Source organism: Oryctolagus cuniculus, chromosome 4 (assembly GCF_051225735.1).
Source record: "Oryctolagus cuniculus isolate XC-2025 breed Fujian yellow rabbit chromosome 4, ASM5122573v1, whole genome shotgun sequence".
Lineage (NCBI taxonomy): Eukaryota > Metazoa > Chordata > Mammalia > Lagomorpha > Leporidae > Oryctolagus > Oryctolagus cuniculus.
In genome coordinates, this window is record NC_142870.1 from 51,139,579 (window position 1) to 51,152,651 (window position 13,073).

At 39.6% G+C, this 13,073-nt stretch overlaps 1 protein-coding gene across 5 annotated transcripts in view; it reads left to right on the forward strand.

Moving 5' to 3' along the window:
- The first annotated feature begins 3,939 nt into the window (after positions 1-3,939).
- The window catches only part of EPHA6 (EPH receptor A6), a 1,031,027-nt gene continuing 1,021,893 nt past the window's right edge, over positions 3,940-13,073 (forward strand). For 2 of the 5 annotated variants that reach the window (XM_051859383.3, XM_008267078.4), the window contains exon 1: positions 3,942-6,194. In XM_051859383.3, coding sequence (XP_051715343.3) covers positions 5,810-6,194 — 385 coding nt within the window. In that variant the 5' untranslated portion in view covers positions 3,942-5,809. Of the gene's footprint in view, positions 6,195-13,073 lie in introns of all 5 variants that reach the window. The other 3 variants (XM_051859384.3, XM_051859387.3, XM_051859386.3) reach the window with 3 other exon arrangements.

Genomic DNA, 13,073 nt, shown 5'->3' on the forward strand with positions numbered 1-13,073 from the left:
GAATTTAACAATGAAAGACGAGGGGAATTTAACCTAAGTTCTATAGTTAGATTTATTTTGCTGAATAGCCAAAGACCATTTTCATAACAATGCAGCCTCTGCAAAGGTGTCTGTAACATATGTAAGAACTTACAAACAGATCAAATGTTAGTTATAGAAATGCTTAATGGTTTCTAAAAATGAGGAAAAATTATATATTTGTATAGCTGAGATATTTACTAAACTAGTCTTTCTGAAAAAATTAACAAAGATGGACAGTTTGACAAAGAAGTAAAAATAATGATTATGAAAGCACAATTTTACTTTGAAAATACTTTTAGTCTTGTAATAATTATAAGATGGTATTGACAAACATTTCTATTTCATAAAAACATTTTTATAGCCATAGCAAAAGAAAAATACTATGAACGCAGAGATATAAAACCCCTTACAATAAAAAGTAAATGTTGGGCATATTGAATTTTTATGGAGTTGTCAGAGATCACTTGGAATATAATAAGGTGTCTCTCAAGACTTGCTCTTTAAAGTTTAATTTACAACAACAACAAAAACCCATGGAGGCTCAAAAATGCAAACAAAGTTACCTGATTGTAAGTTATACTTAAACATTGTAAAAACCATTTTATAAAATAACTTTTCCTACAAAGTCAAACTTTAAGGAATCATTTCTCCCCATGTGACACTTTGAATCTACCCCAGTTTGACTGGAGTAAAAGAGCAAGTTTTGCATTATTGATATAATATGACTAAAAATGTTAAGCTGATGTTGTTATTCACATGTGTAGTATCTTTAATAAATTTAGCATCTGACTATTTGACATACCCAAGGGTTCTTTTTGCAGAATCTAGCTTTGCCTTTCACTGAAGCAGGGAATAAAGTGTCTTTACGTAAGCATAACACAAGAAAAATATAAAATGCATTTGGACTAGACTTTTGAAATTTCTGTTATGATGAAAATAATCAGATACACTTTAATAATATAAAGGTTTTTAAAGATATTATTAATTCTACCATCAACTTTTGACTGCTTGATATTTAGAATATGCTCTTTAATGGTACTTATTATAATTCAATGAAATAAAAACAAAGTTGTTTAGACAAAAGGGGTCATTCTGTGTCATGAAAGATAAACTAAAGCATATGTTATTAATAAATTTAAATAAATTACAGCATATTTTAAAAAATCTCTACATAGTTTAGCTGTAAGCACTTTTTGTGGTACTTGATGCCACACAGACTATTAAGTCAATTTCATTAAAAATGGAAGTTAGCTGAATCTACTTATATTATTTGGTCATTGTGCATGACCTTTAGTTTTGTATTTATTACTAATAAAATCCATGCATTGGCCTTCAGAATCAATCTGAATGAAAATTTTAGTTTAAATCAAGCTAAAGCTGCAATGGTAGAAACCCACATCTTCAAAAGTTAGAGTACATTTCCTTCTCTCTTTCCTAACCACAATAATTTGGAATTCCATCATGGGATCACACAGAAAGATTTGCAATGTAATAACCTGTATTTCTCCACTCTGCAATATAATATAACTTCTGAGAGATAGAAACTACACCCGAATAATCTCTGCGCCTTCCCTATACTGCTCAGCACAAATGGACATGCAAATCTTGCTTGGAAAATGGTCCTTAATTTTAAAAGAACAAGAAAGTTTTCATTGAATTACATAAACACACACACACACACATAAATCTACATGTATATGATATGTGTACACACATTTCTTTTACCATAAAATATCATAGAACCCAATTAAAAACATAATTACTACAGGAGAATCAACAGTAGTAAATTTTCTGAAACTTAGAGCTGCAAGTTTTTTCTGTAAGGTTTTTAAGATTTGACATGCCAACAATAAAAAAAAAACTCAACAGTATTTTGAATATCTCTTTTGGAAAAAAAGTTAACTAATATCAAAGCAAAATTCCTGAAGTAAACAGGTATGTGTTTTTTCCTAAATACCTGTTTCCTAAAAATAAAGATTCAAAAATTATATTTGACTTTGTGAAATTTTTCTTTTTTACTTTATCTGTTGCATACAAGTCAATAATCTAACCTATATTTTAAAGTTGGTGACATGACAATATTATTGCCTGCAGCATTTCTCTTAATTTTATATTAACAGCAATAACCTAAGCAATTATGTCTGTTCAAAGTACCATGAATCTTTTAAGACCAAATGTTTTGACATACTCCAGAATCAATACTCTTTATTTATGTCTTTTTTACTTTGACCTACAGAATGCAAATTATCGCTGTAAATTAATTAGTTTACTCTTCTACCACAATAACATACTTAAGATTTTCTCAAGCTTGGAAATATGCTGAGTCTTAGACATTATAATGCTTTTTATTCTCAAAGAAATTAATTGAAGGTTAAGTCTCCCCTCTTTTTATCATTTAAAAAATGGTATTTCTGATTTTTATTATTTTTACTACAAATGAAACTTGGGAGAGTTTTAGCACCATATTTTATTTAATAAAAAATTATTCATTTCTTACCTGAATTCAGATCATATAATTCATGAAGAACAGTAATCTGAAAGAATACAAAAAGAACCCTGAACAATATACCACTGAAAAATGAGACATGAATGCTTTTCTGAATATGGTTATGATTCAAACAGACAAGTGCAGATAAATCTACATGAATATTGCATATGGTTCATTGAGTGGCTTATAATTTTGAAACTGTGACATGTCAGCAAATACATCAACACTTCTAGAAAATCAGAAAGAAGTATATTTCTGTTAAGTGTAATTGCTTCTAGCACACAAAAAATAACCATGTCTATATTTTAAATAGTGTTAGCTTTATGAAACATATTTTACTCATACAGTTTACTATTAACTCTTCCTCGAGTGAAGAAAATTGAGCACAGAGTTCATCAAATATTTTAGATGGAACACACACACATTCTGCATGTATATATATCTATATATATACACATATAAATAATGTATAACACAAATGATTTGGTAACTCCTTTTCTAAGCATGTTTTGAAATTAATAATCATGTTAATTCATGAAATCTTGCCATATAACTGTGAGTCTTAGAAATGAAACTTAGCTTTTATTTTGCCCTTTCCTTTTTCCTTCCCACCTTCCTTTTATTAGAACATTCTTTTCAAGTCCAATTTTGAGTGAAGTCTAATTTTGAGTGTTCTTGGTATTCTCACACAAGAAAAACACAACTTGGTTTAAAGTTTGATTTTAAAATATATTATGCAAGGGGTTATTTTGAAATAACTCAACTTTGGTGATGTTCCATTAAAAATCTTGCAATTCTAATTAATTTGAAAATCAACTTCAGAAATAAATTAACATGGTTCACATTTCTAAGATACAGTATTATAGATTCCTTCAGTTTATCAGAATGTAGTATATCTTAGGTATTAGCAAAGAGTATCCTGAACAAGAGTTTATCTTGAGTTATATATAAAGCCTATAGAATTATTATAAGTAAAATTTAAAAAGATTTAATATAAAAATGTCATGGAAATATATTGGCAGTACACAAAAAGTAATGAGTCAAAACCTCAGCATAATAAATCCTGAAATATTTCTAAAAACATTATTTATTTAGGAATAATTATTCATTAAAAAGGACAACAGTCCTTTTTGTTTTACAATCTGTAAACTGAGTTCGCTAATGCCTATGTGGTAAGAGTGGTAAAGTGAATCGTAAAATTAGGTTTTGCTCTTAATACCAATACACAAACTCCGTGTAGGATTATCTTTTTATAGGTGATATGCATATATTGAAAATGGCACGGGCACCTTTAAAGGGAGTCAGTGTTTGAATTCCTAATGGGAGGGAAAAGTACAGTCACCAATGGGAATGCTTCCTCACGCTCTGGAGTCACTTGCCTTTCACGTTCCTGTGCACGCAGTGGGTTTTAGACGCGGGGCGCCCCTCGCTCTCCCCTTTCCCTCCTAAGGCCTCCTCTAAGGCACGAGCTGAGGCCGCTTCAATTACGGGACGTGACACAGACATCGCAGCGCCAACACGCACCCGAGGGGAGGTCCTTTCGCTCCCAGCACTGCGAGCACTTCAAACGCTGGCTGACCCCTTGCAACGTCCTCTACTCTCCCAAGACCCCCACCGCCTCGCCATTTCCCATCCTTGCCCCCTGCCCATGTGGAAAATACCGTCCACCCTTTATCGGACCGTGGCGTGCTCGCCTCGGTTCACTGTTTTCCATTGCCATTGTGAGTGCTGAGGGGGCTCAACCTCAGTCGAGTGGGACGGCCTAAATCCCCTCAAGAACGAGAATGCTAACGAGGAGAACCACCACCACATCACAGAGTGCCCCCCACCCGCGACACAGTGCCCGTGCGCGGCCCTCACAGCCCCGCTAAGTTTCACGGAAGACCATTCCTCCCGCCTTCGGTTCCTTGCGCGGACCGCTGCTCGCCACAGCGCGCGGCGGAGGGATTTTGTTGTCGAATAACCCCCTCTAGCGCCGAGCTGGCGACAACCGAGCCGCGGCTGCCGGGCGGGGAGAGCGCCGGGCTCAGCCGGGCTCAGCGGCGCTCGCAGCTACCGCCCTGCCCTCTTGCGCCCGCCTCTACCGCGGGGCGAGGGCGTGGGGACAGCGCACACTAAGAGCCACCAGCCCGTCAGCAGCACGCCCTGTGGCCCCAGGCCGCAGGCGGGGGCTGCAGGCTTCCACCAAGTAGCTAGCTTTGCAGCTTCAAGCGACCCGAGCCCCGGGAGGGAGTGGGCGCTGAGACAGAGCGGAGGCGGCGCGGGCGGAGAGAGCTGTCCGCCTGCAGCGCACTCGGCGCCGCTGTCGATGTGGCCACGCGCCGCGGGACCCCTGGGCAGCTCCGAGCGCGCGGTCGGACGGTGTCGCGCCACGGGCGCTCGGGGCCCCCGGAATCGCGGTGCTACGGCTGCGACAATGCTCGTGACCTCCGCCGCGAAGTCACCGCCTCACGGCGCTGCCAAGACCTCCTCGGCGAGCTTCGGCGCCAGGCACCCGCCCGTTTCCAGCTGGATGTGACTGACTCCTCGCTGCCGCTCCCTCCCTGTCTGCGCGCCGCTAGGACTCGAAGCCCCGGAGGCGGCCACAGGGCCGAGGCGCTCGCCCTAGTGGGCAAGTTTGGGGGACCCGCGCTGAGGAGCGGTCGGCTTCGACCGCCGCCGGCCAGCTCACCCGGGCACCGGCAGCGCCGGCCCCACGGCGCGCACCCCCCCTACCCCCCTACTCCAGCAGTGGACATGTGGAGAAGTGAGGGGGCGGCAGTGTCGGGAACTGGCTGGTCTTAAAACTGGGCTCTGCAGCCGTGGAATGGGGGACTAGGTGCTCGGGGAGACTGAGTGCGACCTCAGAGATGCCCGGAAAACGGCTGCCACGGCTGGGACGCGGCGCAGCTGCGGCCGAGTCGGATGTGTACACGATGCGAGCCGCTCCGGCGAGGGGCTGAGGGCTCCCGCCGCAGCTCCCTGGGACCCGCTGCTCCCTCGGACCGCTCGTGACCTCTCCAGCCAGCCTGGTTCGCCCTGCTGCCCCTATACCGGCCGGAGGAAAGTTCCCAAGGTCCCCGCGCCTCCCTGGCTTTGGGCTCTTGCAACCGCACACTTCGGTACGCGGAGGCGCTCCGGCCGCCCAGTGGACTGCCCGCCCCTACCTGGCCGTCCCTCCCCCCGCCCCCATCGCCGCTGCGAGGCGCCCTCCCCCGCCCTCGACTCCCCTCCCCCAAACCCCAGCCCGAGCTCGCTCCTGCGCGCACGCTCTCCCGGGCCCAAGTGAATAGTCCTCGCGCGAGCGGGACACGGTGGTGGATGCAATTCCGCTCGCCTCCAGCCGCCAGGAGCTCCCCGGCGCTGCAGGCAGCGTCGTCCTCCCAAGCAGCTGCACTTGCACCTGGGCAGCCTGGACCCTCGTGCCCTGGGCTCGGGGCCTCGCACGGGGGGCGCCCCGGGACACCCCCTGCGGGCCGGGTGGAGGAGGAGGCGGAGGAGGAGGAAGAAGACGTGGACCAGGACCCCTACGCTACCTACAACACCTGGCCGCGCCGCTGCCCCTTCTTTTTGAGGGGGAGGAGGAGCGCGTCGGGGAGAGCCATGGGGGGCTGCGAAGTCCGGGAATTTCTTTGGCAATTTGGTTTCTTCTTGCCTTTGCTGACAGCTTGGCCGGGCGACTGCAGTCATGTCTCCAACAACCAAGGTAAGGGGACGGGGCACAGAAGGAGGGGGCGTGAAGGGGAGCGATGGGTGCACTGGTGGGTGCGCTGGTCATTTCCTTCGGGGAACTTCGTCCCGAGGTCGTGCTCTGGGGTCTCATCACAAGAGCGGGTCGAGATTGTCCCCTCATCAGTACACCCTGTCTACACCGCCTGGGACCGGCGGCCCTAGGAGCGCTGATCCCTATTGCTTCTAGAATTCTTTAAACGGATGCGTGAGCATCAACAGCACGTGGGTCCCACCGCTGGCGGCCACAGGAGCGCTCCCCTTTGGCTGTCTCCACGGAGGTCAACCTCCGTTTCACAGACTTAATGGAGACTTCTGGCTCTTGGCACTCACTCACAGGGTAACGTGTGGCTTCTCCCACATGCCTTATTGCAAGGCAAGTCGCTCCAGCTGTATCCTGCGACTGATAATCAGCTTTTCATCTTGGGTAACTCTGCCGCCCTTGCATAAGCCTCAGCCTCCGTACCACATGCACTATCCAGGCCACTCTGTAGACTTCTTCGAAATTATTGCAAGAGCTGATGCCCGCAAATCCGTGTTGTGGTTTATTTTTCTTGCAGTCGGAGAGTAGATTAGTCTTAAGTGTAAATTTCCAAGTTGTGAATATTTTCTGAAGTCAAGTCACTGACAGATATTTTTGGTGGATAACTGAGGAGAAAGTGAGTAGTGTGTGAAAAGTGATGAAAAGCACTTAAAATATTTGAATATTTTTTTCTTTTATTCAAACAATCTTTGTGAAATGCAGCTCTTTGGATTTCTGCTATGAATAATTAATGATTTATAATAGATCACTTCCATATTCTAAATTTATTGAACTGTTGTGAGCAGGCATAAAAGTTTTCGCAGCATGTACCTGGCTGGGTGCTCTCACTGGTGCTGTGATGTCCACCATCATGTCACCTAGTAGGTCACGTGGTTAAGGACCTCATCTGTGAAACAGTTGGGTTAATTGTAGTTACTATTTCTAAGACATGTTTCAGGGTCTCGAAATAATTTGTAGATGAAAAAATGGTGGTGAGATGGCTTGGAAGTGGGTACTTTTTGTGTGAGGGGAAGATGAAGGGAGAAGGCAAGTAAGATAGTACACAGCCTTTTTTGTCATAAATACATGAGCATTTTATCTAGAAATGCGACTATTCAGAATCAGTGCTTAGCTGTTCTCATTTATACAAGTGATAGTTGTAGCAGGTTTTCCTAAAACTTACTGTTTTTTACCCAGCAGACTCCAATCAAAAATGCATATGTGAATTTGGAAAGCACAGATAACCCTAATGACTTTGAGGCTGTATCACATGAGAAGAAGCTTTGTCACATAATAAGTGACAGCTGTAGTGCCCAACTCCCCTATGGTGGTGTATACCATCACACCCCAGCTGTAGTGCCCAACTCCCCTATGATGGTGTATACCATCACACCCCATTACACCACATCCCCCATTTGTTTTCAAATAATATTGCTATTAAATATCAAAGCGGTAGTTACTTTAATTTAGTAAATATAGAAAATTGTTAAAAATAACATGTAAATTTTTACTGGACTTTGTAAGGAGAGAAAACAGTTTTAATAGTGGGTAAGTCAGACATTTATATTGTGCTTTATCTTAGTACCTGGGGATGTTAAAGAGATATATACCTTGAGAGTCAAGTTTTTCACAAGTTTTTAACAGTTATTCCCATGCAATGTTTTCCTAAATCAATCATTATTTGCTAAGTACTTATGGTACATCAGTAACTCCTGTAGGCCCTGTGGATGTTAATATATAAAACATGTATATGAATCTCTAAAGTTGTCAAGTGCCATTCTATCAAAATGCATCCTGTTAAAGTTTGACCTCTCAGATAGTAAATTTGAGAACACTGATTTTTTTGTTAGCCTCTTGCAGTAACTTTTATTTGCTTATCAATTTTAAAGATTTCCCTATACTACTCAATGTTTTATCTAAAACATGTAAAAATATATGGCTTATTTGTTTTTGTCAGTTCACTGAAGTTATGTTAGTGAATGAGAATTACACTGTTTTTCTATCAGTAAAATAGAATCATTAAAGGTCATGTATTAAAAATACATACCAATGTACAAAGGGGGGTCTTCAAAATTCATGGAAAATAGTATATATTATGAAAAAAATTATGCATGTATTTGAGAACATTTTTATAGCAAAATGAACTTATTTTTAAATTCTGTTTCCTATAAACTTTTTGAATTGCCCTCTTTCTAGCAATACAGACTGCATAACAATACACTCAGATAAAAAACTATCTAAAGGTTAAATTGAGTAAAAATTGGGGAAGTCTTTCAAAACAAGATTATAGAGAGGGTGTGATTGGATTTCTTTTTATCAGATATGAATTAATAATTGCTCATGAAATGCTTTTTATAGCCTATAGTTGTGGTGATTAAACATTTTTCTTGGTAATAAATTGCAATAATTTTCAAATACTGAAGTCATCCCATTGATGATAAATAAAATGTCAGCTTTCCAAATGTTATTCTTAGGATCATTTTAAGGATATTGTCTTAATTTGTAGTTTTATTGATAGGTAAAACAAGTGTAAACATCTTGTCAATTGCTGAACATTGAAAACACGGGACATTATATGGATATATCTATGGGAAGATTGGTATAAAATATAAGTGATTTTCTATACACAGAAAAATAATATGATTAATGTTTACTTCTGAGAGGTCTGTCTTAGTAATTTTCATTTTAAGGGCAGATAGAATTAATATTATTTGAAATTTGTTATTTTATAGAGGGCCAAATTTTCACCTTTATATAATGTTACTAATTAAATACATTAACAAAGTAACATTTTAGTGCTGTGTATCTATTTTACCAAATTATTTAAAATCCTTCAGGGTTGAAAGAATGGATTTAACCTCTCCCCACTCCCATCACTGGTTTTTTAAAACATAAGCAGGGTAAAATTAAAATAATAACAATAAGTGAACTACTTTACTTTTCCACAAAGACACTAGCAGTGGGTTGACTATACGAAGAATCTCTCTTGTTACCTTTTAACTGACTATAAAGCTGTGCACTGTAAAAACAAAATAAATCAATTTGACTCCATCTTCCTATTATACAAACCATCTTGAATCAGTCAGAAAGTGAAGATACTTCCTAGATCACTTTATCTGATTAAGTGTTTGAAAAAATAATTTGAGTTCAAATCTCTCTGATATTCCACTATTTTTCCTATTTTAAAACTACAATATAAATTAGATATTCATAACTTTTATTTAAATATCAGATCTTTTCATTTCTGTACTGATCAGTTACTTGCTTCATGTGTATGTTAACTATGTCAGTTAAACTGGTTAGTAGCCACCAGGGGTCTATTTGCTCAAAGATTTCTCCACTTTAGCAAATAGGACTTTATAGCCTAAATGTATTAATGCATCTCTCAGGGTGAGGCTCCTGTTTCTAAAAAGAATCACTGACATACTCAAATAATTCATTAATAATTCAAATAATTCATTAAGTTAGGGTACATGTGTCTAGTGAACTTACACAATTCAGTGACAAATAAACAAGCAAAATGATAATGTGACTAGTTTTGCTTCATTGACATTATTAAATGATTTTCTTGCAAAGTCCCTTGAGTCATATGTAAATATCAGAAGTAAACATATCTAAACAGAAAAATGCCTGCTTAACAAAATTTATGCCCTGAAATTAATTGAGCTGCTGTAAGTATTGTTCACAAAATAAAAATTGAATATTACTGTTATAGAAATAATAAATTGAGAAAGTTTTTCAGAATGCTAAGGAGTGAGCATTACTGAAAATATTAAAAGTTTTGTTAGGCAAACTGGATGATTTATTAAAAATATTTCTAAAGTCCCTTCTTTTAGATAATATTACTTTCCAGGAATAAAATAATCATATTTGTTAACATGCAGGAGATTGTTATCATGTTCCTTCTTTTTAGGCATAAGTATGAACCCAACCTAATGTATAATTTTATTATAAATTTACAAGTTTAAATAAGTCACTGTATGGTTAGTCATCTTAATTAGCATCCAAGGCAGAAAGATAAAATGTAAATTTTATGTAGATTCAGCAGTGACTAAATGTTTCTTTTGTTGGGTTTGGAATAAGAGTATATCTACACTGGTTTCCTGCATAGAAATCATACAATGTTTGTTGAGGATCTTTTTTCCAACTGGAAGTTACTTAGAGAAGAATATCGTAAAAGCTAATATATTATACACATATAAACCATGTTCGTATGGGTTTCCAAAAGGAGAAAAATATGTATTATACATATATAATAGAGAAATTACATATCTGTATTTTTATTATACTACTGAATGAATATTTAAAACATTGGAATACAAAGCTTTAAATTTCCTGGATTTTCACTAATCATCGCTAGAAGAAATACCTGAGTACAAGTACAAAAAGCATCATTGATTTCTTTTAGTTCTCTCCAGAAACCCTCTTTATATATCACATAATTTGAATATTATTCTCTCCCTTTTCTTCTTCCCTCTTATATGTATAAATACTTCAGACTGCATGCTCCATTTATCCCAAATGGTGAAAGAATAGATTCAACTTCACATTGTATGTGAGGTAAATCTCAACAGTAATGCAAGTTTCTGCAGTGAACCCTTGACTGAACATGTCATGAGATTATAAACATGGAAATCTATCTAAGTAATCCAAATAGGTTGACTCTGTCCCATGTACACTTCATGCAATTAAAATCACAGAAGGAATAAATTGTGTAATGCAATTCCATTACCTGAAACCGTGTCTTTAAAATTTGATAATATATTACTTCTGCTTTTGCCCTGTTGTATTGCGTACTGTTTCCTAGAATCTAAAATTTAGATGATGGAGTAAAAAGGGTAAATTAAGGCAGTCGTATTCTTTGATGTTGTGAAGCTTGGGTGAGAAAATAACATTTTCGTTGCTGTGGAGGAAGCAATGAAAGCACTGACCTAGAATAATAGAAAAGATGTGCTATTCAATAGAATTTGGAAGCATTTATTTGAATGACAGAAAGAGATCTGCCATTTTATGATTCACTCCACAAATGCCTGCACGAGTTAGGGCTTGGTCAGGCTGAAATCTGGAGCTGGAAACGCTCTCATTTTTCTGGCAGGGACTCAAGTACTTGAGCCACCACCTGCTGCCACCAGTGGTATAAGCAAAAATCTAGAATCCGGAGCGGACCTGGAATTCCATTGTGGGTATTCCCATGAAGGATGTGCATGTCCCAAGCAGTGTTTTAGCTACTGTGCCAAATGCCAGGCCCTAGCTGTGCTGTCATAAATGGGATAATTTGAAAGGCCTATCTGTGGAGGTGCCATTTAAGCCCCATTTTTAGGGAAGAGAAAGAGCTAATTTGCTAAGTGGGAAGAAGTACATTATAAATAGAGAGAACTGGCCGGCGCCGCGGCTCACTAGGCTAATCCTCCGCCTAGCGGCGCCGGCACACCGGGTTCTAGTCCCGGTCGGGGCGCCGGATTCTGTCCCGGTTGCCCCTCTTCCAGGCCAGCTCTCTGCTGTGGCCAGGGAGTGCAGTGGAGGATGGCCCGGGTGCTTGGGCCCTGCACCCCATGGGAGACCAGGAAAAGCACCTGGCTCCTGGCTCCTGCCATCGGATCAGCGCGGTGCGCCGGCCGCAGCGCACCGGCCGCGGCGGCCATTGGAGGGTGAACCAACGGCAAAAGGAAGACCTTTCTCTCTGTCTCTCTCTCTCACTGTCCACTCTGCCTGTCAAAAAAAAAAATAAAATAAAATAAATAAATAAATAGAGAGAACTGCCTGAGCAATGGCCTTGAGAGAAAAAAAAAGCTTGACATTCTTGAAGACCAATTCCAGTGTGATTTAACCTTACCAACCAAAGAAGAGAGTTGCTTGAAGGAAGATTTGAAAGTCAGTAATAAGTTTCTGTGGAGTAGAAAACAAGCCTTGATGAAGAATTGAGGTAGATTTATTTTTATAATTGTGACGGATTTCATGTATTTCATTTATACAGTTTTAACATAAATATACTTCCCACCCTAACTCCATGCCCTTCCTTTCTTATTTCTCTCTTAATTTTTGCAGTGACATACTTTTTTTATAATCGCAAGCTTACTTACTCTACAACTAAATAAAGAATACAGCAAGTAGTAAGTAGAAAAAACAAAAAACACTGTTCCTTAGGAGTACAGACAAGGCTTTAAACAGTAATCAAAATCTCAAGATGTCAATTTCACTCATATACAGTACATTTTTTGTATGAGAGAAAACATATATTTGTTTTGGGGGCACTGGCTTATTTCACTAAGTATAATGGTCTCCAAATGAGTTATATATTACCCCAGGTAAAATGTAAATCTATTAGGAGATTTTAACAACTGAGTAAAATGAACTGACTTACAGTTTAAGAGTACTGTGGCTAGTGAACAAGTCATAGAATCAGAAAATGGCAATTTGTAGAATAAGGACTCTATTGCCATAGTACAGGAGAGGGTTTATGGGGGCCTGGCCTAGAGTTGTGGCAATAGAGATAGAAAGAAGAGGGTAGATTTGAAAAATATTTTGGAGTAGAATTTATGGGACTACTTTTCCTTACACAGCAACAAATGTAGATACTCAACATTCTTATCATTGTCTTTTCAAGGACTCTAAATTAAAGTTCTATTACCCTGCATTAAAATGACCTAGCTATATAATTATTGATAATTGACAAGGGATAAGAGGTACAGTTTAGGAAAAAGCAAGGGTAAAATTTCCATTGCTCATTACATTTAGCTCAAGCTGACTGTGATTGAAAATATCCTATATTACAATTTTGTTGTTTCAAACCATTATACATAATATATACTCATGTTAGATCAACAACTATAATTT